The 27,066-nt window shown below is 46.3% G+C and overlaps 1 protein-coding gene across 1 annotated transcript in view; it reads left to right on the forward strand.

The window, feature by feature from the left end:
- The window catches only part of LOC311131112 (VPS10 domain-containing receptor SorCS3-like), a gene marked incomplete at both ends in the record, with an annotated part of 216,181 nt that overhangs the window by 108,480 nt on the left and 80,635 nt on the right, over nucleotides 1-27,066 (forward strand). The window contains 2 exons of the mRNA XM_084163923.1: nucleotides 2,128-2,227; nucleotides 15,854-16,012. Of these exons, the coding sequence (XP_084020049.1) occupies nucleotides 2,128-2,227; nucleotides 15,854-16,012 (259 nt within the window). The remainder of the gene's footprint in view (nucleotides 1-2,127; nucleotides 2,228-15,853; nucleotides 16,013-27,066) is intronic.

The following is a 27,066-nucleotide window of genomic DNA, read 5'->3' on the forward strand; positions in this document are numbered from 1 at the left end:
TCTGTTGGTACCATGACTGGCAGGTACTTTGCCTAATACCAGAACCACAGGCTCTGAACAAGCGCTCTGTACAGATTGAAGTGTCTGCATGGAAGTATGTGGAACAGCAACTGCAGAACTGAGCCATGTCTCTGCAGAAAGGGAGAGACTGTTTGGAGATGCGTCCAAGTGATCTTTCTGTAATATTCTGTGTTTTCAAATCAACTGTTCTCCCCTTAAAAAACATTTTTCTTCTTGTTCTACAGTTGAATGTTTGACTTTCACTGTGCAGAATGATGTACAGAGTTTAACGCTAGAAGGCCACATTAATGTCTCATTTTGGGCATCTTTATTCAGTGGCTGCATGCAGGTAGAGTGGATCAAAAACAGTCTGTTCAACTTGTAATTTCCCCCTACATGGGAAAAGGCATTTTTTACATCATTTTCTTGCATTGTTCCTTGCATTTATGAGGCCATTCAATGACATTTCACAACGTGTCCACCCTGTCATGCCCAGGGTCCACCCTGTCATGTCACTGTCCACCCTGTTATTTTCATGTTCTATGAAAATAAACAAATTATTTTCACAAGTTAGCAAAATCTTTTGTGTGATTCCTTTATAAACAAATGAGGGCCAAATAGTATTGTTTGAAAGTTTGACCAGATATCTTTTTTGTTAGATTTTATTTAGAAAAGAAAGTGCAACTCTCGCAGATTTTATAGAGAAACAAATAGTTTGCCATAATTTCATTATTATACAAATACTTTTCCCATAAACTAAAATATATTGTTGAGAAAGTGACTAAATAGTTTTCTGAAAATGTACGTTTTATAATCACTATGTAATTACAATGTATTTATTCTGCTTTGAAATTGTCCATGACAGGGTGGACATATTTTGCTGTTTGCATGTAAATTGTCTGCTTGCAGTTAATTTATAAAAAGTGTGGGAGCTTGACCAATATGCATTTCTAACAGCATAACATATACTTAATACAATGAATATGAAGTTCAATGGAAAATCTCAGCTTTTTGGGGGGGAAATGGGGAAGTCTCAAAGGCACCTTATGGTGATATTGACCCACATATCCCATCTGGATTACTGCAACTCGCTGTTGGCAGGGTTCCCTGCGTGTGCCATTAAACCCCTACAACTTATCCAGAACGCTGCAGCCCGTCTTGTGTTCAACCTTCCCAAGTTCTCTCATGTCACCCCGCTCCTCCGCACACTCCACTGGCTTCCAGTTGAAGCTCGCATCTACTACAAAACCATGGTGCTTGCCTACGGAGCTGTGAGGGGAACGGCACCTCCTTACCTTCAGGCTCTGATCAGACCCTACACCCAAACGAGGGCACTACGTTCATCCACCTCTGGCCTGCTAGCCCCCCTACCTCTACAGAAGCACAGTTCCCGCTCAACCCAGTCAAAACTATCCGCTGCTCTGGCACCCCAATGGTGGAACAAGCTCCCGCACGACGCCAGGACAGCGGAGTCACTGACCTCCTTCCGGAGACACTTGAAACCCTACCTCTTTATAGAATACCTGGAATAGTATAAAAGTAATCATTCTACCCCCCCTCCCCCACCCCCCCGTAAAAAAATAAATAATAATAATAATAAAAAATAATAAAAATAAAACTTGGTGGTTGTCCCACTGGCTATCATAAGTTGAATGCACAAATGTGTAAGTCGCTCTGGATAAGAGTGTCTGCTAACTGACGTAAATGTAAAATGTATGGCAGTAGGAGCCAGACGCACCGGTTTGTGTCAAGAACTGCAACACTGCTGGGTTTTTCACGCTCAACAGTTTCCCAGGTGTATCAAGAATGGTCCGCGGGGGTTATAAAACAGGAATGGTTTTTGCCCTGTGCAACATGGTTGTATATTTAGTTTGCATGTTATAGGATGTTATAGGAGCACTCTAGATTCCTGTAGTTACAAAGGTGAGATAGCCAAGTACTCTAAGATGCACAATAACAGGGCTATTTCACATGGTTCAAAGCCAAGACCATTGAATTAGGTCACAAACCTACCTTAAGATGTGGTTGTGGTTGAAAACAGGTGTTGGTACATAACCGCTGTTTATAAGTCTGTACGTGTGTTTGTCTGTATTTCTCTCAGTCTAAACACATTTTTTCCCTTTACAGATCAACAGACTATGGATCCACCTATGAGAGGATGAATGACAAAGTGGGATCTAAGACGGTGCTGAGTTACCTGTATGTCTGTCCATCCAACAAGAGAAAGGTAAGACAAACTTCAAAAGAATGATTTTCAATAACACAATAATGTCTAAGACTTAGAAGGATTTAATTACATTTAGTTGAGTTAACTGGAACTGAATTGTTCATTGTCCATTCTCTGCTGTCGCTATTTGTTATTTCTGATCAAATCAAATGTTAACTCAAAGTGAAGGTTAGACGGTAGACTACCTATAAAATAAAATAAATATGGTTTGAATAAATATTTTATTTCAAGCGTTTAAATGTCTTTGTAATTCGTGAGATGGCCAAAATTTAATGACCTTATTTAGCTTACATTGTCTTATGCTGGCAGCTTGCCTGGACTTAGAAAGACAGTTCAAGACTGTTACCAAGCAAAACTTAGTTATAGCTTCAGAACATTTACCATGACACAACACAGAGACCAGAAAGACCTGTTAGAAAGCCAAAACGTATTCATTCTTGTTGGTTTGTATATAAATGCTGAAGCAAAACTAATTTTAAAAAGTAGGTATGTCTTCTCTGAGCTAAGTTTCTTTTTACTTTGGGAAGTAGACCATCTATTCCACCTTATTTTTTACATTTACATTTACGTCATTTAGCAGACGCTCTTATCCAGAGCGACTTACAAATTGGTGCATTCACCTTATAGCCAGTGGGATAACCACTTTACAATGTTTTTTTGTTTTGTTTTTGTGGGGGGGGGGTAGAAGCATTACTTTATCCTATCCCAGGTATTCCTTATAGAGGTGGGGTTTCAAATGTCTCCGGAAGGTGGTGAGTGACTCCGCTGTCCTGGCGTCGTGAGGGAGCTTGTTCCACCATTGGGGTGCCAGAGCAGCGAACAGTTTTGACTGGGCTGAGCGGGAACTGTGCTTCCGCAGAGGTAGGGGAGCCAGCAGGCCAGAGGTGGATGAATGCAATGCCCTCGTTTGGGTGTAGGGACTGATCAGAGCCTGAAGGTATGGAGGTGCCATTCCCCTCAAAGCTCCGTAGGCAAGCACCATGGTCTTGTAGCAGATGCAAGCTTCAACTGGAAGCCAGTGGAGTGTGCAGAGGAGCGGGGTGACGTAAAAGAACTTGGGAAGGTTGAACACCAGACGGGCTGCGGCATTCTGGATGAGTTGTAGGGGTTTAATGGCACAGGCAGGGAGCCCAGCCAACAGCGAGTTGCAGTAATCCAGACGGGAGATGACAAGTGCCTGGATTAGGACCTGTGCCACTTCCTGTGTAAGGCAGGGTCGTACTCTCCGAATGTTGTAGAGCATGAACCTACAGGATCGGGTCACCGCCTTGATGTTAGCGGAGAACGACAGGGTGTTGTCCAGTGTGACGCCAAGGCTCTTCGCACTCTGGGAGGAGGACACAACGGAGTTGTCAACCGTGATGGCGAGATCATGGAACGGGCAGTCCTTCCCCGGGAGGAAGAGCAGCTCCGTCTTGCCAAGGTTCAGCTTGAGGTGTGATCCGTCATCCATACTGATGGGTGGGCCTAGAACTGAGCCCTGGGGGACACCAGTGGTGAGAGCACGTGGTGCGGAGACAGCTTCTCGCCACGCCACTTGGTAGGAGCGACCGGTCAGGTAGGACGCATTCCAAGAGTGAACCGCACCGGAGATACCCAGCTCGGAGAGGGTGGAGAGGAGGATCTGATGGTTCACAGTATCAAAGGCAGCAGACAGGTCTAGAAGGACAAGAGCAGAGGAGAGAGAGTTAGCTTTAGCAGTGTGGAGAGCCTCCGTGACACAGAGAAGAGCAGTCTCAGTTGAATGACCAGTCTTGAAACCTGACTGGTTTGGATCAAGAAGGTCATTCTGAGAGAGATAGCAAGAGAGTTGGCTAAAGACGGCACGCTCAATAGTTTTGGAGAGAAAAGAAAGAAGGGATACTGGTCTGTAGTTGTTGACATCAGAGGGATCGAGTGTTGGTTTTTTGAGAAGGGGTGCAACTCTCGCTCTCTTGAAGACGGAAGGGACATAGCCAGCGGTCAAGGATGAGTTGATCAGCGAGGTGAGGTAAGGGAGAAGGTCACCGGAGATGGTCTGGAGAAGAGAGGAGGGGATAGGGTCAAGTGGACAGGTTGTTGGGCGGCCGGCCGTCACAAGTCGCAAGATTTTATCTGGAGAGAGAGGGGAGAAAGAAGTCAAAGCATAGGGTAGGGCAGTGTGAGCAGGACCAGCAGTGTCATTTGACTTAACAAACGAGGATCGGATGTCGTCAACCTTCTTTTCAAAATGGTTGACGAAGTCATCTACAGAGAGGGAGGAGGGGGGGGAGGAGGATTCAGCAGGGAGGAGAAGGTGGCAAAGAGCTTCCTAGGGTTAGAGGCATATGCTTGGAATTTAGAGTGGTAGAAAGTGGCCTTAGCAGCAGAAACAGATGAAGAAAATGTAGAGAGGAGGGAGTGAAAAGATGCCAGGTCCGCAGGGAGTCTAGTTTTCCTCCATTTCCGCTCGGCTGCCCGGAGCCCTGTTCTGTGAGCTCGCAATGAGTCATCAAGCCACGGAGCTGGAGGGGCGGACCGAGCCGGCCGGGAGGATAGGGGACATAGAGAGTCAAAGGATGCAGAAAGGGAGGAGAGGAGGGTTGAGGAGACAGAATCAGGAGATTGGAGGGAGAAGGATTGAGCAGAGGGAAGAGAAGATAGGATGGAAGAGGAGAGAGTAGCGGGAGAGAGAAATTGCGAAGGTTGCAACGGCGCATTACCATCTGAGTAGGGGCAGAGTGAGTAGTGTTGGAGGAGAGCGAGAGAGAAAAGGATACAAAGTAGTGGTCGGAGACATGGAGGAGAGTTGCAGTGAGATTAGTAGAAGAACAGCATCTAGTAAAGATGAGGTCAAGCGTATTGCCTGCCTTGTGAGTAGGGGGGGACGGTGAGAGGGTGAGGTCAAAAGAGGAGAGGAGTGGAAAGAAGGAGGCAGAGAGAAATGAGTCAAAGGTAGACGTAGGGAGGTTGAAGTCCCCCAGAACTGTAAGGGGTGAGCCATCCTCAGGAAAGGAACTTATCAAGGCGTCAAGCTCATTGATGAACTTTCCAAGGGAAGCTGGAGGGCGATAAATGACAAGGATAATACGCTTAAATGGGCTAGTGACTGTGACAGCATGGAATTCAAATGAGGAGATGAGGGGAAAAATAGAGAATGTCCACTTGGGAGAGATGAGGATTCATGTGCCACCACCCCGCTGACCAGATGCTCTCGGGGTATGCGAGAACACATGGTCAGACGAGGAGAGAGCAGTAGGAATAGCAGTGTTTTCAGTGGTAATCCATGTTTCCATCAGCGCCAAGAAGTCGAGGGACTGGAGGGTAGCGTAGGCTGAGATGAACTCTGCCTTGTTGGCAGCAGAACGGCAGTTCCAGAGGCTGCCTGAGTCCTGGAACTCCACGTGGGTGGTGCGTGCAGGGACCACCAGGTTAGAGAGGCAGCAGCCACGCGGTGTGAGGCGTTTGTATAGCCTGTGCGGAGAGGAGAGTACAGGGATAGACAGAGGCATAGTTGACAGGCTGCAGAAAATGGCTACAATAATGCAAAGGAGATCGGAATGAAATGAACTAAACATCTGGGAAAGGAGAGAGCGGGGCCTCCCTCACCACAACACCCAAATATAACTCTCCCAACTTCCAGCTCAGAAACTATAATTGTTGTAAACTACAGCGGGTCAATGTTTTCTAGGAATAGACTAACTTAGTTTATTCATCTAGCTAACTTGGTACAGTATTCTTCCGTGAAAATCGTCCAGGGTACCTAGTCATAAGACGCCACAGCCAGCTAGCATGCCGGACTCCAACAACACGGTTTAGCACCAATACTCGGCCACAACAAACCACCAGTGTGTCAACACGCCAAGCAGATCGTTCGTGTCCGTGTCTAACGTTGTGGGTTAGTCCCAACAGCTTGAGCGAGTCCGTCGTCAACTTATTCAGCCAGTTAGTTAGCTAGAATAGTTAGCATACTAGCTAGCCATTGCTTTCAGACAAAGAAGAAACCCCTCCTTTCACGGCACGAACACACAGAGATTATAACACAGGTGTCTCAGTCTCTCCTGAACCTTTTTAAGTGTCATGCTAAGGTTCCTCACTAGCAAACCATCCATGATTAAACTTTTCTCTGTGGGAATGTGAAGGGAAAAGGGCCCCAGCTGGCTTTCTGGGCCTCCCGAAGAGAGTCAAATCAGTCCATAGATCACTAGCGCTGACCCTGAAAATCCCTCCATGGAAAGAGAGGGTTTGTGGGATACCGAGGTGATGGACTTAACCCGCGTCAGCCTTGGACTCAGTAATACCTTGGTCTGACCCTGTGACTATTTTCCCACTGGCCGGCCGGACTTAGCGATAGACCCTAGAGTTGAAGGTAGAGTATGCCCATCCAGCACATTTCCCAGGTACAGGGATATAGGCTAACCAAGCCAAAGACACACGAGATACATGGACAGGCAACAGATTTGCTGCAAGGGCCAATCATCTCCCTTTTATGGTGATAGACTGAGGATGTTGCAGTTTGCTTCACCCCAGTTAGGGAATTATGTTGTAGTAGAAGCTAGGCACAAGATCCTATGATGTCCGGACGCCCTCGTTAGGGCCACGTTTTGTAGACAACCACTATTGACCTCTGGCTTCCACCGATCCACAATCCTCCTCACCTTATCTCTTATCTTATTATCGATGGATGAGCTCAGCTCTCTACTGGATAAGCTGGGATGTTTTTTCCTCATTCCATTTGAGTGGCCAAGCATAAAATCTGCATGTATAGCACGGGAAAAACACGAAGAGGCTTGTCTCTGTATCTGTTGAGATGAGGGAGTAATGACCCATAAATCACTATGACAATATGTTTGTGTATTTAATGACTCAAGGGTGATTTTTTCTCCCACGTAAATATAGCATGACAATCGATTGGTTTCCACACAACAAGATTCTGTTAATGTCACCGACTATATTCTCACATGTTGTCTAAAGGAAAAAAGCCAGAGGCTTGACCTTTCTAAGAGAAGATAATAGATTTGAATGATGGTGCTGACATTAATCTTCAAGCTTTTAAAGAAGACACCCTTATGCATGTTCAGCATTTTTCCGAGGTCTTCTGCACAGTTTGACTCACAACCACTGCGTATAGACATATACAGTGGGGGAAAAAGTATTTAGTCAGCCACCAATTGTGCAAGTTCTCCCACTTAAAAAGATGAGAGAGGCCTGTAATTTTTATCATAGGTACACGTCAACTATGACAGACAAATTGAGAAATGTTTTCTCCAGAAAATGACATTGTAGGATTTTTAATGAATTTATTTGCAAATTATGGTGTAAAATAAGTATTTGGTCACCTACAAACAACTAAGATTTCTGGCTCTCACAGACCTGTAACTTCTTCTTTAAGAGGCTCCTCTGTCCTCCACACGTTACCTGCATTAATGGCACCTGTTTGAACTTGTTATTAGTATAAACGACACCTGTCCACAACCTCAAACAGTCACACTCCAAACTCCACTATGGCCAAGACCAAAGAGCTGTCTAAGGACACCAGAAACAAAATTGTAGACCTGCACCAGGCTGGGAAGACTGAATCTGCAATAGGTAAGCAGCTTGGTTTGAAGAAATCAACTGTGGGAGCAATTATTAGGAAATGGAAGACAAACAAGACCCCTGATAATCTCCCTCGATCTGGGGCTCCACGCAAGATCTCACCCCGTGGGGTCAAAATGATCACAAGAACGGTGAGCAAAAATCCCAGAACCACACGGGGGGACCTAGTGAATGACCTGCAGAGAGCTGGGACCAAAGTAACAAAGCCTACCATCAGTAACACACTACGCCGCCAGGGCCTCAAATCCTGCAGTGCCAGACGTGTCCCCCTGCTTAAGCCAGTACATGTCCAGGCCCGTCTGAAGTTTGCTAGAGTGCATTTGGATGATCCAGAAGAGGATTGGGATAATGTCATATGGTCAGATGAAACCAAAATAGAACTTTTTGGTAAAAACTCAACTCGTCGTGTTTGGAGGACAAAGAATGCTGAGTTTCATCCAAAGAACACCATACCTACTGTGAAGCATGGGGGTGGAAACATCATGCTTTGGGGCTGTTTTTCTGCAAAGGGACCAGGACGACTGATCCATGTAAAGGAAATAATGAATGGGGCCATTTATCATGAGATTTTGAGTGAAAACCTCCTTCCATCAGCAAGGGCATTGAAGATGAAACGTGGCTGGGTCTTTCAGCATGACAATGATCCCAAACACACCGCCCGGGCAACGAAGGAGTGGCTTCGTAAGAAGCATTTCAAGGTCCTGGAGTGGCCTAGCCAGTCTCCAGATCTCAACCCCATAGAAAATCTTTGGAGGGAGTTGAAAGTCTGTGTTGCCCAGCGACAGCCCCAAAACATAATAATAATAATAATATGCCATTTAGCAGACACTTTTATCCAAAGCGACTTACAGTCATGCATGCATACATTTTTTTTTGTGTATGGGTGGTCCCGGGGATCGAACCCACTACCTTAGCGTTACAAGCGCCGTGCTCTACCAGCTGAGCTACAGAGGACCATATCACTGCTCTAGAGGAGATCTGCATGGAGGAATGGGCCAAAATACCAGCAACAGTGTGTGAAAACCTTGTGAAGACTTACAGAAAACGTTTGACCTGTGTCATTGCCAAAAAAGGGTATATAACAAAGTATTGAGAAACTTTTGTTATTGACCAAATACTTATTTTCCACCATAATTTGCAAATAAATTCATAAAAAATCCTACAAGTTGATTTTCTGGATTTCTTTTCCTCATTTTGTCTGTCATAGTTGACATGTACCTATGATGAAAATTACAGGCCTCTCTCATCTTTTTAAGTGGGAGAACTTGCACAATTGTTGGCTGACTAAATACTTTTTTCCCCCACTGTAAATATAATTAATAGACATAGACATAGAATTAATAGATATTCTATTTCTATGGTTGTAGCTAGATTGATATTCACCGGAAATGAGCCTATTTATACCTTCCCTATAGAGTGCTCACTCACAGATAGGCCGCAATTGATCTGTGTTTGACATGATTAATCTGCTGTGAGGCATCCTCTCCTCCTCTCCTCCCTTTGTCTGTGGTCATCAGAAGGCTCAAGCACCGTCCAACAGCAGGCTGAAGCCCCTCAGACAACACAGCAATGACTATCGCACTCGTCGCATGACGATTAGCTCGGTCGCTGGACTCCCACCGACTAGCTGAACATCAGCAGATAATGTGCAGAGGTTATCCCTCCAACCTGTATTGATCTAACCTTTGTTATCAACCTCTCTCCTCTTTGTTGCTGGGAGACGCATTGGTGAGGAATTGGCAAGTGGATGTGGAGTGAAATCTTAATTACCTGGCGATAGTATATTTGATGATGTGAAAGTTATTGACGATGATGTGAGCTATTACGTAAGCTCCCCTAGTGGAACTTAGTGCCTGTTAAAACTGATTCAGGAACAGATGGACATGCCCATATCCATATGATCCACATAAACAATCTCAGAAAGGAAATTGTTTACATCTACTGAGAGATGGGTTATGAGAAGGCTTTTAGTCCAGTTATGGTATTTGTCCAATACATTTTTCTACATTTCGTAAGAGGAATAATGTTTGAATAGGGTTTAATCTTGAATATGTCACATGTCAAATAATATTTACTGTGCAGGAAAATAAATCAGGTTGGTTAAAGATGAATAATCTTTGGCAGTTAATACATTTCCAATTCATTTTATTCTCAACATATAAAGTGTATATTACACCTTCCAATAAACACAACAGTGATACATTTACATTTACATTTACGTCATTTAGCAGACTCTCTTATCCAGAGCGACTTACAAATTGGTGCATTCACCTTATAGCCAGTGGGATAACCCCTTTTTTTGGGGGGGGGGGGGGTGGGGTGGGGTAAGGGATTTAGAAGGATTACTTTATCCTATCCCAGGTGTTCCTTAAAGAGGTGGGGTTTCAAATGTCTCCGGAAGGAGGTGAGTGACTCCGCTGTCCTGGCGTCGTGAGGGAGCTTGTTCCACCATTGGGGTGCCAGAGCAGCGAACAGTTTTGACTGGGCTGAGCGGGAACTGTGCTTCAGCAGAGGTAGGGGAGCCAGCAGGCCAGAGGTGGATGAATGCAATGCCCTCGTTTGGGTGTAGGGACTGATCAGAGCCTGAAGGTACGGAGGTGCCGTTCCCCTCACAGCTCCGTAGGCAAGCACCATGGTCTTGTAGCAGATGCAAGCTTCAACTGGAAGCCAGTGGAGTGTGCGGAGGAGCGGGGTGACGGGAGAGAACTTGGGAAGGTTGAACACCAGACGGGCTGCGGCAATCTGGATGAGTTGTAGGGGTTTAATGGCACAGGCAGGGAGCCCAGCCAACAGCGAGTTGCAGTAATCCAGACGGGAGATGACAAGTGCCTGGATTAGGACCTGTGCCGCTTCCTGTGTAAGGCAGGGTCGTACTCTCCGAATGTTGTAGAGCATGAACCTACAGGATCGGGTCACCGCCTTGATGTTAGCGGAGAACGACAGGTTGTTGTCCAGGGTCACGCCAAGGCTCTTCGCACTCTGGGAGGAGGACACAACGGAGTTGTCAACCGTGATGGCGAGATCATGGAACGGGCAGTCCTTCCCAGGGAGGAAGAGCTGCTCCGTCTTGCCAAGGTTCAGCTTTAGGTGGTGATCCGTCATCCATACTGATATGTCTGCCAGACATGAAGAGATGCGATTCGCCACCTGGTTATCAGAAAGGGGAAAGGAGAAGATTAGTTGTGTGTCGTCTGCGTAGCATTGATAGGAGAGGCCATGTGAGGATATGACAGAGCCAAGTGACTTGGTGTATAGCGAGAATAGGAGAGGGCCTAGAACTGAGCCCTGGGGGACACCAGTGGTGAGAGCACGTGGTGCGGAGACAGCTTGTCGCCACGCCACTTGGTAGGAGCGACCGGTCAGGTAGGACGTAATCCAAGAGTGAGCCGCGCCGGAGATGCCCAGCTCGGAGAGGGTGGAGAGGAGGATCTGATGGTTCACAGTATCAAAGGCAGCAGACAGGTCTAGAAGGACAAGAGCAGAGGAGAGAGAGTTAGCTTTAGCAGTGCGGAGAGCCTCCGTGAAACAGAGAAGAGCAGTCTCAGTTGAATGACCAGTCTTGAAACCTGACTGGTTTGGATCAAGAAGGCCATTCTGAGAGAGAAAGCAAGAGAGTTGGCTAAAGACGGCACGCTCAATAGTTTTGGAGAGAAAAGAAAGAAGGGATACTGGTCTGTAGTTGTTGACATCAGAGGGATCGAGTGTTGGTTTTTTGAGAAGGGGTGCAACACTCGCTCTCTTGAAGACGGAAGGGACATAGCCAGCGGTCAAGGATGAGTTGATCAGCGAGGTGAGGTAAGGGAGAAGGTCACCGGAGATGGTCTGCAGAAGAGAGGAGGGGATAGGGTCAAGCGGGCAGGTTGTTGGTCATCAAGCCACGGAGCTGGAGGGGAGGACCGAGCCGGCCGGGAGGATAGGGGACATAGAGAGTCAAAGGATGCAGAAAGGGAGGAGAGGAGGGTTGAGGAGGCAGAATCAGGAGATTGGAGGGAGAAGGAATGAGCAGAGGGAAGAGATGATAGGATGGAAGAGGAGAGAGTAGCGGGAGAGAGAGAGCGAAGGTTGCGACGGCGCATTACCATCTGAGTAGGGGCAGAGTGAGTAGTGTTGGAATAGAGCGAGAGAGAAAAGGATACAAAGTAGTGGTCGGAGACATGGAGGGGAGTTGCAGTGAGATTAGTAGAAGAACAGCATCTAGTAAAGATGAGGTCAAGCGTATTGCCTGCCTTGTGAGTAGGGGGGGATGGTGAGAGGGTGAGGTCAAAAGAGGAGAGGAGTGGAAAGAAGGAGGCAGAGAGAAATGAGTCAAAGGTAGACGTTGATGAACTCTCCAAGGGAACCTGGAGGGCGATAGATGACAAGGATATTAAGCTTAAATGGGCTAGTGACTGTGACAGCATGGAATTCAAATGAGGAGATAGACAGATGGGTCAGGGGAAAAATAGAGAATGTCCATTTGGGAGAGATGAGGATTCCTGTGCCACCACCCCGCTGACCAGATGTTCTCGGTGTATGCGAGAACACATGGTCAGACGAGGAGAGAGCAGTAGGAGTAGCAGTGTTTTCAGTGGTAATCCATGTTTCCGTCAGCGCCAAGAAGTCGAGGGACTGGAGGGTAGCGTAGGCTGAGATGAACTCTGCCTTGTTGGCAGCAGAACGGCAGTTCCAGACGCTGCCTGAGACCTGGAACTACACGTGGGTGGTGCGTGCAGGGACCACCAGGTTAGAGAGGCAGCAGCCACGCGGTGTGAGGCGTTTGTATAGCCTGTGCGGAGAGGAGAGAACAGGGATAGACAGAGGCATAGTTGACAGGCTGCAGAAAATGGCTACAATAATGCAAAGGAGATCGGAATGAAATGAACTAAACATCTGGGAAAGCAGAGAGCGGGGCCTCCCTCACCACAACACCCAAATATAACTCTCCCAACTTCCACTTCAGAAACTATAATTTTTGTAAACTACAGCGGTTCAATGTTTTCTAGGAATAGACTAACTTAGTTTATTCAGCTAGCTAACTAGGTACAGTATTCTTCCGTGAAAATCGTCCAGGGCACCTAGTCATAAGACGCCACAGCCAGCTAGCATGCCGGACTCCAACAACACGGTTTAGCACCAATACTCGGCCACAACAAACCACCAGTGTGTCAACACGCCAAGCAGATCGTTCGTGTCCATGTCTAACGTTGTGGGTTAGTCCCGACAGCTTGAGCGAGTCCGTCGTCAACTTATTCAGCCAGTTAGTTAGCTAGAATAGTTAGCATACTAGCTAGCCATTGCTTTCAGACAAAGAAGAAACCCCTCCTTTCACGGCACGAACACACAGAGAGAGCAAAACTAACGTTAACTAGTCACCCATGTCCCGAATTCCTTGAACGACTCTAGCTACCAATATGTAAAAATTAAACACAAATGTAGGTTATGACTTACCCCTAGCAGCTACTGTTAGCTAGCCAAGTGCAAAGCTAGCCACTGAATTGACTCAGCCAGTTCGCGTCTGTTCGCCAGGTCGTTCCAGCTATTGTTTACTAGTTGCTATCCAGGTAGCAACAAGCTAGCTAAATTTCAAGCACAGTAGCCACTTACTACCTAACGTTAACGGTTCAGACAATGAGGTTAGAAAACAGCTGAATGGTAGGCAAATATTGTATGTAATTATTGTAGGCAGCCAGCTGGCGTAATTACAGGCACTCTCAGGCGTGAAACAACTATACCGTTGCTAATAGTTGCCAGTAGCTACCCGCTAGGTAGTGGGTTAGCCAGCTAGCTTCGTGCTTCACCGGGCTCAGACGAATACAATACTAACCTACAATAATTACATACAACAACTCACGATAACTACCTACAATACCTAACTACAATCTAAATACATAGTTTAAGCCTTACTCGACAAAGCCCAAACTATGTATAAAGCCAAGCTTACCCGACAACCTCCTCCGGCTCCCGCTACCAGTTACCAGGAGTGATATATAGGTTATATACAGAGTTCAGCTATACCCACAGCTATACAACAAGCCCTCAATAAAGATATGTCTTAATATGTGTTTTAGAGTAAATATAAAGGAAGCCTGGTTGAAAAGGTTTCTCCTAAATTATTATTAGAGATCTGAGAAATGTACACTGTCTCCCTGTTCAATGGTGAAGAAACACCGATCCACCCAGACCCTTCAAGGACGTCTAGCATTTGTACTTTCCCCTCTAAGTGGTGAGACAGAGAGAAAGGGCCTGACAGATGAATAAAAAATGCAAGGTAAAATGCCATTTCCACTCATAATAAATGCTGACGCTTAATACAATATTATGGAAAAAGATTAGACATGACCTTAGAAGCTATAAATTACATGTGACAAGGCCCTAAGACACTGGGAGAAATAGAGGGGGCCCTTCACCGTCCCTCGTCCCTCAGTGAGGGTAATGAATGGCACAATTGGAAGGTCAGGCCAACAACAAAGAATAGAAGGGAGAAAAAAAAGGAGAGAAAAACTGGCACAGAATCCACAGTCTGTTTATTGGCTCTTAATGAAAAACAATTGATCTAAATCACCACCAGGGAGGATTCCTAGTTAAAGCTGGGGAAAGAGGGGTGGGGATGATTTCTAGTTAAAGCTGGGGAAAGAGGGTGGTATATTTGTCAGTGACAAATGCACTGCTGTTTTTTCCAATTCAAATCTGTTGCAGGGAAAGAAAACACAGCCGTTCTGGCTGTGGCACTATCCAAGTCACGCCTTTCCCTTCTCCTTTTTCTGAGAAAGCATATTTGAACTATGTATGTCTTATTAATCCAGATATCTATGGATTACTTTGAGAAAAAAGGCCCTGGTTCTATATAGTGGAAATGCTTTTTAGGGATATTTCTGTGTTTTGAGAGTAATGAACTGTAATGAAAATGTCTGCTTTACTTCCCCTCATATTATACCAAGATATAGATAGTACACCAATAAGGTCAGATTTTGTTACAATGTGGTGTTTGATATTATATATCATACAAGCTTCCAAACATAGGGCTTTTTCTTAATTAAGTTGTATTAACGTTGTGTACTTTCACAGTATCTTTGGTTTTATAGTATGAACATGTACTGTAATGTACATAATTGTACTTAATACGTACATTTGTGTTCCTATTATGATTTTAGTTTTACAGATCTTGCTCTGTTATTGCTTTCTCGATAGGCTCATTTCTAACAAATGTGCAGCAATACATTTACATTTTCATTGAATTCATAACAAAATGAAAGTAGAGACAGTATCATTCCTAGCATGGAATTAGGATTCCTCCCACTGTGGTAAAATAGAGCATTCCACAAAGACATGATTCTTAATTGCACAAATATTTCTTCTTTCTTATCACAGATTTACAGTAGATATCATTCAAAACAAATTGCATTGTCTACACATGTAGTCACGCGTGGTAAACGCAAAGTTATCGAGGTGTCCCTTGCTATGCAGCTGTGGTACAAAACACTATAGCACAAGTTTGGATTCTAGAAAACGTTTCCTATTCTTTAAAATGGCAACTTTTTGTTATAGTTCTGTTGTGGTCCCTCATTGTTGACTTATAGGTCCACGGGGGTATTCTGAACCACCTCTATCTCATTAAAGGGGATGTATTTGTAGAGGGGTGACTGGAAGCCAAAGTGCACCAAAGTGCAGACCTGTGAGTGCACTGGAAGAGGCCAAAAAACCATGGCAACAGAGGCGAGAGGCACATTTGTAAAATGAAGTCCAAAAAAAAGTGAAGGTGTAAGTGCTAGTAGCAGCTTGATGCATGCCAAAAACTAGACCTGGAGTGCTGACATGGCTAACCCCTTCTCTCTCTTTCTTTCTAACTCCTATTTATCTCCATCTCTCTCTCTCTCTCTCTCTCTCTCTCTCTCTCTCTCTCTCACTCTCTCTCTCTCTCTCTTTCTCTCTCTCTCTCTCTCTCTCTCTCGCTCTCCTCACGCTCTCTCATCACTCTCTACTCATAACTTCCCTCTCTTTCTTTCTTTCTCTATCCCTCTCCATCTCCTCACTCTCTCACCCCCACCTCCTTCTCTCTCTCTCTCCATCCCACCCCCTCTCCCTCTCTTACAGATAATGGTGCTGACAGACCCTGAGTTTGAGAGTAGTGTGCTCATCAGCTCGGATGAAGGAGCGAGCTATCAGAAATACCGCCTCAGCTTCTACATCCTAAGCCTTCTGTTCCACCCAACACAGGAGGATTGGGCCCTAGCCTACAGCCACGACCAGAAGGTGAGCTCCATGTCGTTTTTTCACCACAGTTGGTTGTTTGATACAGTATGTTTTGGATTTCAAACTGTGATACACAGTCGGATAAAGCTCCAAGCTGTTGATGTTTTATATTTTTTAAACATGGTCAATGAGTGATGGCTATCACAACAGGGGAGTCTGCTTAAGTTGGAGGAGGGAGAAGACTGACACCTTGGGTTGCTAACTAACCCCAATATCAGTCATTACAATGAAATTTGTGCCGATTCAGAGGTTGTCACTATAGAAGGTCCTAATGAAAAAAGAGTCTCCACACAGTCACTTTGATCCGATGCAATTTTACAGTTGTAATTCGCTAAGCTTTCGGTCTGTGATGGCCTTCGTTAGAGAATGCGGACTATATGAGTTTGTAACAGAAGCTTTTGGGCTGTTTAATGCACACTATAGATGATGGTGATATTTTGTTTGCATTAAAAGGATAGGCCTTTGTGGACATGGAACACTCTCAGACGACATACCTTTGTGGACATGGAACACTCTCAGAAGACATACCTTTGTAGACATTGAACACTCTCAGAATACATACCTTTGTAGACATGGGACACTCTCAGGAGACATACCTTTGTAGACATGGGACACTCTTAGAAGACATACCTTTGTAGACATGGAACACTCTCAGAAGACATACCTTTGTAGACATGGAACACTCTCAGAAGACATACCTTTGTAGACATGGAACACTCTCAGGAGCCATACCTTTGTACACATGGAACACTCTCAGAAGACATACCTTTGTAGACATGGGACACTCTCAGAAGACATACCTTTGTGGACATGGAACACTGCAAGAAGACATACCTTTGTGGACATGCAACACTCTCAGAAGACATACCTTTGTAGACATGGAACACTCTCAGGAGCCATACCTTTGTACACATGGAACACTCTCAGAAGACATACCTTTGTAGACATTGAACACTCTCAGACGACATACCTTTGTAGACATGGGACACTCTCAGAAGACATACCTTTGTGGACATGGAACACTGCAAGAAGACATACCTTTGTGGACATGCAACACTCTCAGAAGACATATGTACAGTTCTGATGAAACGATTCCTTAAGCATTGACGCAACGTGGAATCCGATGGTGATTAGTCAATTAGATAATGTAGTATTTTTCATTGGGAGTCCATACAAGTGCAACTTTAAAACAGTCTGTTCTGTACTGATCACATATTGAGTTTTTCTATATTCAAACAGCTGGGTCTCAAGCTTTGTCAGATCACTTTACTATTCTACTCAATGCAGGTCAATCTCTATCTCTTTACTCAATGTCTGGAGTAAACTGTTCTATTTCGAGTTCTAGAGCTCTGGGTGACCTCTCTTGACTATTATCTCAGAACGTGTAGGCAGTGTAAAGACATGATTACTGTTGATGTAGCTGTTCCTCTCTCTCTGACTAAGGGCGATGCAATTAGAGCGTCTGTGACACATCTCAAAAAAGTATGAGGGTGGAATGTATGGAAACAATGCAACATAATAGATACCTTTTTTTCTTCTTGTTCTTCTGTGTTCCTCTGGGACTTTTCAACTGTTCAAGTTTCCTAATTGACTTCAGTATTGGAGCTGCTTGTCTTATAAATCTTTTGACAAGAGCTGTTATGCTAGACAACGTCAGGCCCGAGTTGTTTTGTGCAGTTCAGTTATTCATGTAACACCCTCCCTGAAAGCAAAGATGATATTTTTCTGAATGCATTTATAGTCTGAGATATATTGTGTTCGGGGGGTTGGGAAGCTAGTGGTGGATGTCTCAAGGGAGAAGTGAAGACGAACCTTTTAAAAAGTCCCCTCGACTCGAGTTGTATTCCATTCTTAACATATTGCATCTCGGCTCACACACCTCGTCGGACCTGCGAGACAAGGCCTTGGGTCCCTAATGGATTGTGTAAAGGTTATGTTCATCAAAACGTTAACTTGGTGGGACTGTTGAGTTCAACTATTCAGTACACATTGCAGTTACTGTGGTCACTTGGGGATATGGGGTTTTGGTTTCATTACGTAGTTAGAAGTGTTTATGAGAGCAGACAATTCACCTCAGAAAAAGCTGATAGTGTAGATAAAATGACATTAGCACAGACAGACAATGAACATTGATTGTGAAAAAATATCCAGTTTATGTCCATGTATCTATTGCCAGTCTATCATGAAGCCTATCACTATCTAGCCTGGTTAAGTTCAACCTTCGCTCCCTTAGCACCAGTCTTTTAATAAAAGTGTTCTCTGTGTTTAATTATATCCTTATTCAGGTTTCTGGTGTTCAAATCAATTAATGTTGGCTATGTCAAGAGGAGAACCCCAGGTGGTTGACATAACTTTGTTTTTCCCAAATGTGTTCCTGTCAGTCTCCTGTACTTATCAATTTTTTACTTAACACTTATTTTTCTTAAAACGGAATTGTTGGTTACGGGCTTGTAAGTAAGTATTTCACTGTAAGGTTGTACACCTGTTGTATGCGGTGCAGGTGACAAATACAATTTGATTTGATTTGATTTGTGGTTATTTGCAATTCCTGCCACTGGGGGAAACAATCAGTATTGCCAGACAGCGCAGCGCCGCTAGAATAAAGTGTCAGTGTATCTCAGGTTTATTTGTGACTTCTCCAGTCTCTAACTCACTTGCCCTACAGTGCGTACGGGGATTTGATTGGCCCCTTGTCTGCATTAGGTTAGTTGCCTGTTACAGATGGCAGGATTAGTGTCATTAGTCAAGTGGAGGAAGGATGACTCAGAGCCCAATAGATTAGAATACAATAGACTATAACTAAATGGTGTTGTGGAGGGCGTATTCCTGGTGAGGATAAAGCTGGAGAAGGTGTTGTGGAGGGGGGCCTTCCTGGTGAGGATAAAGCTGTAGAAGGTGTTGTGGAGGGGGGTCTTCATGTTGAGGATAAAGCTGGAGAAGGTGTTGTGGAGGGTGGTCTTCATGTTGAGGATAAAACTGGAGAAGGTGTTGTGGAGGGGGTTCTTCATGTTGAGGATAAAGCTGGAGAAGGTGTTGTGGAGGGGGGTCTTCCTGGTGAGGATAAAGCTGGAGAAGGTGTTGTGGAGGGGGGTCTTCCTGGTGAGGATAATGCTGGAGAAGGTGTTGTGGAGGGGGGTCTTCCTGGTGAGGATAAAGCTGGAGAAGGTGTTGTGGAGGGGGTTCTTCATGTTGAGGATAAAGCTGGAGAAGGTGTTGTGGAGGGGGGTCTTCCTGGTGAGGATAAATCTGGAGAAGGTGTTGTGGAGGGGGGTCTTCATGTTGAGGATAAACCTGGAGAAGGTGTTGTGGAGGGGGGTCTTCATGTTGAGGATAAAGCTGGAGAAAGTGTTGTGGAGGGGGGTCTTCATGTTGAGGATAAAGCTGGAGAAGGTGTTGTGGAGGGTGGGTCTTCATGATGAGGATAAAGCCTCTTTATATTGAGTTTAAAGCCCCAGTTGATGGACTGCCTCTTCAATTAAAACCACAATGGGGTTCAAGTCTGGAGACTGAGATGGCTATTGCAAAATGTTGATTTTGTGGTCAATTAACCATTTCTTTATGGATTTTCATGTGTGCTTGGGGTTATTGTCTATCTGGGAGCCTCCAGGCCTATCAGCCTCCAGGCAGAGTCAACCATGTTTTTGGCTCAAATGTCCTGGTACTTGGTAAAGTTCATGATGTCATTGTCCTTAACAAGAGCCCCAGGACCAGTGGAAGCAAAATATCCCCAGAACATCAAAGATCCACCACCATATTTTTCAGTAGGTATGGGGTTCTTTTCTCCATATGCATCTTTCTTTCAACACCAAACCCACTACTGGCGTGGCCAAAGAGCTTTATTTTCATGTCATCCAACAAATGTAAATGCCTAGAGATTGCTAAATGGCATTGGCACCTGAATTGGAACCTGTGCTATGGTCAGATGACATGAAAATAGAGCTCTTTGGCCATGCACACCATATAATTTCCCTTTTCTTTTTTGCATACAATATAGCTCAGTAAAACAATTATTTTATACAGTCTTTTTTGCTCATATTTATCAAAGGTGCCAAAAGTTTTGTACCTGACTGTAAGTGAGTTTGACATCCTTTTGTGTTTTTAGGATGGGCAGCTTCTTTATTACATTCCAAGCCTCAGTTGCAAGGCTAAGGCAGGCTACCTTCACACAGGTACTGGGTTATTGGGTATTGGGTTATGTCTTATGAGTAGCCCTTCTTGCCCTTGGTGAATACCACACGTCCACAGGGTGTATTTAGAATTCCTATCAGCTCACCTGAAGGCTTTGATATTTCAGTGGCGTCATATCCTTTATGTGTGTGTGTGTGTGTGTGGGGGGGGGGGGGGGGGGTACGGTGTGTGTGTAGGGGAGGTGTGTGTGTGTGTGGAAAGAAGGACTGTATGTGTGTATGTGTATGTGTGTGTGTGTGTGTGTGTGTGTGTGTGTGTGTGTGTGTGTGTGTGTTTGTTTGTGTTTGTGTGTGTGTGTGTGTGTGTGACAGGGAGTGAAGGTGAATTGATGAATTAAAGACTGGGGAAAAAGGAAGATTGACGTTGATTCAAGGATGATTGAATTCGTATTAAACAAACCATTTCTTTCAGTTAGAGGTGTTCTTTATTTTACTTCTGCTGTTATTTGTTGCTTGCAGTGGATGAGCTGATATCAGTTGATCAGTTTTGTCAGTTTATCTGTTCTGAAACAGGGCCTCCAGAACATTCTCACTTCGTTCTCTCAGTTTACACTCCAAACCCCCAATTATCTGAGATCTCTTTGACACTGGGTCAAAATCACTTATTTTCAATCAAAAATATTGGCCCATATTACACTTACATTGAGGGAGAAAACACACTTTTCACGGTTTGCATATGTCCCTTCTCTGAGCTTGCACTGATGGTGATCTGACACTTTATTTCACTTCTCCCACTCCCTCTCTTGTTTTTCCCTGTCCCTGCCTTTTGAATCCCCCTCTTCTCCTCCGTCACAGCTAGACGTCAGAGTGTGTATCTCAGTATCTCGATCATAGACAAGGCTGACATTTATCTTTTTCTGTGGGGAAGACAAAACGGTCGATGTGATGGATTCTGCCTCGCCCTGAACCTCGCCTCTTAACTACAGTCCAAAAGCCTTGTTCTGTGGCCGGCTCCACTTTCATATGTCACTAACATAACCCACTCTGCATTTTTTTCTTGTTCATCAGTTTGATAAAGTCTCGCTCTGAGGGAGAGCGATAGTGAAAGGGGCGGCCATTTTTTAAATATTAGTGTTTATGATCTTTTGAAGATGCCAGCCAGCAGTATTGGTTTCCTCATCATCTATTTGAAATAGGAGATTATCAAAGCAGCTTCCTCTTTCAGTGGAATGTCGATCTGGACTGGAGTTGGTCTATACTGGAGTTGGTCTATACTTGAGTTGGACTATTTTTTGTGTTGGTCTATACTGGAGTTGGATTATACTGGAGGTGGACTTTACTGGAGTTGGTCTATAGTGGAGTTGGACTATACTGGAGTTGGATTATACTGGAGTTGGACTATAATGGAGTTGGTTTATACTGGAGTTGGTCTATACTGTAGTTGGACTATACTGGAGTTGGACTATAATGGAGTTGGTTTATACTGGAGTTGGACTATACTGGAGTTGGTCTATACTGGAGTTGGACTATATTGGAGTTGGACTATGCTGGAGTTGGTTTATACTGGAGTTGGTCTATACTGTAGTTGGACTATACTGGAGTTGGACTATAATGGAGTTGGTCTATACTGGAGTTGGACTATACTGGAGTTGGTCTATACTGGAGTTGGACTATATTGGAGTTGGACTATGCTGGAGTTGGTCTACACTGGAGTTGGACTATACTGGAGTTGGACTATACTGGGGTTGGTCTATACAGGAGTTGGACTATACTGGAGTTGGTCTATACTGGAGTTGGACTATACTGGAGTTGGACTATGCTGGAGTTGGTCTATACTGGAGTTGGACTATACTGGAGTTGGACTAAACTGGAGTTGGTCTATACTGGGGTTGGACTATACTGGAGTTGGACTATACTGGGGTTGGACTATACTGGAGTTGGTCTATACTGGAGTTGGTCTATACTGGAGTTGGTCTATACTGGAGTTGGACTATACTTTGTCGAAACAGGAGACTATACATTGTCTTAGCTAAAACTTCCAATCAGATTAAACCTGTGCCATTCTGACTCATGTACTGTAGATTTTGACAGCAAGCCAAATTATACCTGCAAAGGTGTAATCTACATTGTTGATATTACTTTTCCAGAGCTTCAATTACAGTTGTAGTGTTATGATACACACCTGGGAGTAATTATCTACCTTGGCCTTGACATTAACAACCAAAAACTATCAAACACCCGGATAATGTTTTTTCATTAGCATTTTCAAGCACTTTCCACTGCAGTTCCTTTCCCACATATATACCACTTAGACATACATTCAGTGCCAGTTTTATTTGGACTTGGGGAACCTTCGATGTCCTCGAAGCTTAGAACCTGTTTGTTTAATGTGGCCCAGAGATTGGCTCTTTAGGACAACATTAGTAATGTACTAATTGGAGTGTGAAATTAAAGGGCATCTTCATTGCACAAAATGCCATTCAAATAGTGCGGAGGGAGGATCAAAGATATATAGTTAAAAAGTGCTGCGTTCACCAGAAAAAACATTGATGTAATTTCCCATCTGCCTCCCCCATTAGCTCTAGTCATACCCCCCATCCACTCCCCCACATATTCCCATAATGATCGTAACTTGCCCAGGAGCCTATAAATCGGGAACAGTAGTGAAACTAAGTGTCTCATCATTATGCGGTCTCCACCTATCCGCTCTCAGAGAAAATCTACCATATGTCCTGAGGAGTAGTGGCACTTGTTCAAATCCAATCTCATTTCCATAAGCTTTTTATCATTCTTTTTTTTTTTTTTACTAATTATGACCTCGTGCCATTTTGTTGCCTTTGGTGTAATGAGGTAAGTTGAATTACTCTACCGGTTGACTAATGGTAATGGGTGACTGAAGTTGACAGGGCTCATTTTGGGTTGTGGTATAACACTGTTGCTGTTAGTTCATTCCCTATGTGTTAGGAAGTCTCATTGGAGTTCCATGGCAAGATGGTTGTCACGTTAACAACTGCATGTGCATTCATAACATTCATGGAGGGGTTTTAATATCTTCATCGTGCCACCACGGAGACACAAATCAATATGTCTATATATACAAATACACTGCTCAAAAAAATAAAGGGAACACTTAAATAACACAACGTAACTTCAAGTCAATCACACTTCTGTGAAATCAAACTGTCCACTTAGGAAGCAACACTGATTGACAATACATTTCACATGCTGTTGTGCAAATGGAATAGACAACAGGTGGAAATTATAGGCAATTAGCAAGACACCCCCAATAAAAGACTGCTTTGCAGGTGGTGACCACAGACCACTTCTCAGTTTCTATGCTTCCTGGCTGATATTTTGGTCACTTTTGAATGCTGGCGGTGCTTTCACTCTAGTGGTAGCATGAGACGGAGTCTACAACCCACACAAGTGGCTCAGGTAGTGCAGCTCATCCAGGATGGCACATCAATGCGAGCTGTGGCAAGAACGTTTGCTGTGTCTGTCAGCGTAGTGTCCAGAGCATGGAGGCGCTACCAGGAGACAGGCCATTACATCAGGAGACGTGGAGGAGGCCGTAGGAGGGCAACAAACCAGCAGCAGGACTGCTACCTCCGCCTTTGTGCAAGGAGGAGCAGGAGGAGCACTGCCAGAGCCCTGCAAAATGACCTCCAGCAGGCCACAAATGTGCATGTGTCTGCTCAAACAGTCAGAAACAGACTCCATGAGGATGGTATGAGGGCCCGACGTCCACAGGTGTGGGTTGTGCTCACAGCCCAACACCGTGCAGGACGTTTGGCGTTTGCCAGAGAACACCAAGATTGGCAAATTCCCCACTGGCGCCCTGTGCTCTTCACAGATGAAAGCAGGTTCACACTGAGCACGTGACAGACGTGACAAAGTCTGGAGACGCCGTGGAGAACGTTCTGCTGCCTGCAACATCCTCTAGCATGACCGGTTTGGCGGTGGGTCAGTCATGGTGTGGGGTGGCATTTCTTTGGGGGGCCGCACAGCCCTCCATGTGCTCGCCAGAGGTAGCCTGACTGCCATTAGGTACCGAGATGAGATCCTCAGACCCCTTGTGAGACCATATGTGTGACGTTCTGGCTCCGGGACTCTTAGTAGTGAGCCAGGGTTGTCATTTTCATTTGGGTGTAGTTCTATGTGGGATCTAGTTGTTTCATTTCTATGTTTGGTTTTGATGTTGATTTAGTCATATGACTCCCAATCGGAGGTAACGAGTGTCAGCTGTAGGCTCGTTATCTCTGATTGGGAGCCATATTTATACTGTGTGGTTTCACCTTGGTTTTGTGGGTTTTTGTTTCCTTGATGCTGTTAGTCTTTATCAGTATTGAACTTCACTTTCGTCATATTTGGTTTGTTGTTTTGATCGTGGTTTCTTTATAATAAAGTCTACGATGTTCGCTCAACACGCTGCGCTTTGGTCTCCTCCTTTTGACGATCGTGACAGAAAAACCCACCATAAAAGGACCAAGCAGCGCGTCCAGGAGCAAAGGGTCTGGACATGGGAGGAACTGTTGGACGGTAAAGGGTCCTGGACTTGGGAGGAGATCCTGGATGGTATGGATCGCCGACCATGGAACGAGACGGTGGAGAGGCGACGGCAAGAGGAGCAACGGCATCGGCAGGGCCATCGTCGGAAGGACGGGAGGCAACCCCAAAAAATGTTTGGGGGGGGGCACATGGCTTGGGCGGCTGGGCAGCAGGAGGCTGCCACAGGGAGAAAAGGAGAGAAGGCTAACGGAGTACGGGAGCCATTGGCGAGTAGAGGGAGGGAAGTGTGTGTGGCACGGCGTGAAAGACTGATGTGTGTTGCCAGTCCGGTCCGGCCCGTTCCTGATCCTCGGTTGAGGCCAGTGGTGTGTGTTCCCGGTACGGACCGGCCTGTTCCTACTCCAAGCACCAGGTCCACGGTGTGCTACGCCAGCCCGGCCCGGCCTGTTCCGGCCACTCGCACCAGGGATGCGGTGCGCGTCGCCAGCCCAGCCCGGCCTGTTCCTGCTCCACGCACCAGGGATAGGGTGCGCTTCGCCAGCCCGGCCCGGCCTGTTCCGGCCACTCGCACCAGGGATACGGTGCGCGTCGCCAGCCCAGCCCGGCCTGTTCCTACTCCACGCACCAGGGATACGGTGCGCTTCGCCAGCCCGGCCCGGCCTGTTCCGGCCTCTCGCACCAGAGATACGGTGCGCGTCGCCAGCCCAGCCCGGCCTGTTCCTGCTCTCCGCACTAGGCCTTATGTGCGTCCCCAGGGTCCAGCATGCCCTGTTGCTGCTCTCCGCACTAGGCCTTATGTGCGTCCCCAGGGCCAAGCTTGCCCTGTTGCTTCTCCCCGCACTAGCCCTGAGATGCGTGTCCTCAGCCCGGTACCTCCAGTTCCGGCACCACGCATCAGGCCTACGGTGCGTCCCCAGGGCCAAGCATGCCCTGTTGCTTCTCCCCGCACTAGCCCTGAGATGCGTGTCCTCAGCCCGGTACCTCCAGTTCCGGCACCACGCATCAGGCCTACGGTGCGTCCCCAGGGCCAAGCATGCCCTGTTGCTTCTCCCCGCACTAGCCCTGAGATGCGTGTCCTCAGCCCGGTACCTCCAGTTCCGGCACCACGCACCAGGCCTACGGTGCGCCTCAGACGGCCAGAGTCTGCCGTCTGCCCAACGGGGCCTGAACTGTCCGTCTGCCCAACGCCGTCTGAACTGCCCGTCTGCCCAACGGCGCCTGAACTGTCCGTCTGCCCAACGCCGTCTGAACTGCCCGTCTGCCCAACGGCGCCTGAACTGCCCGTCTGCCCAACGCCGTCTGAACTGTCCGTCTGCCCAACGCCGTCTGAACTGCCCGTCTGTACTGAGCCTGCAAAGCCGCCCGTCTGCCATGAGCCTTCAGAGCCGTCCGCCAGACCGGAGCCGCTAGAGCTCTCCGCCAGACAGGATCAGCCAGAGCCTTCCGCCAGACAGGATCAGCCAGAGCCTTCCGCCAGACAGGATCAGCCAGAGCCTTCCGCCAGACAGGATCAGCCAGAGCCTTCCGCCAGACAGGAGCAGCCAGAGCCTTCCGTCAGACCGGATCAGCCAGAGCCTTCCGCCAGACAGGAGCAGCCAGAGCCTTCCGCCAGACGGGATCAGCCAGAGCCTTCCGCCAGCCATGAGCAGCCAGATCCGTCAGCCAGCCATGAGCAGCCAGATCCGTCAGCCAGCCATTAGCAGCCAGATCCGTCAGCCAGCCATGAGCCGTCCAGCCAGGATCCGCCAGAGCCGTCCAGCCAGGATCCGCCAGAGCCGTCCAGCCAGGATCCGCCAGAGCCAGCCAGCCAGGATCCGCCATTTAGTCAGGTGCTGCCCCTTAGTCCAGTGCTGCCCCTTAGTCCAGTGCTGCCCCTTAGTCCGGTGCTGTCCCTCAGCCTGGTGCTGCCTCTTAGTCCGGTGCTGCCCCTTAATCCAGGTGGGTTTAAGTGGAGGGTGGTCATTGGGAGGAGGTTAAGAAAGCGGGTAGTAACTATAGTGGGGTGGTGGTCAAGCCCGGAGCCGGAACCGCCTCCGGGGAGCAACACCCACCCAGCCCTCCCCTATTGTGGGGTTGTGAGGCGCGGTCGCAGTCCGCGCCTTTAGGGGGGGGTACTGTGACGTTCTGGCTCCGGGACTCTTAGTAGTGAGCCAGGGTTGTCATTTTCATTTGGGTGTAGTTCTATGTGGGATCTAGTTGTTTCATTTCTATGTTTGGTTTTGATGTTGATTTAGTCATATGACTCCCAATCGGAGGTAACGAGTGTCAGCTGTCGGCTCGTTATCTCTGATTGGGAGCCATATTTATACTGTGTGGTTTCACCTTGGTTTTGTGGGTTTTTGTTTCCTTGATGCTGTTAGTCTTTATCAGTATTGAACTTCACTTTCGTCATATTTGGTTTGTTGTTTTGATCGTGGT

Source organism: Coregonus lavaretus (genome assembly GCF_964263955.1).
Source record: "Coregonus lavaretus genome assembly, chromosome: 6".
In the NCBI taxonomy this organism is placed as follows: domain Eukaryota; kingdom Metazoa; phylum Chordata; class Actinopteri; order Salmoniformes; family Salmonidae; genus Coregonus; species Coregonus lavaretus.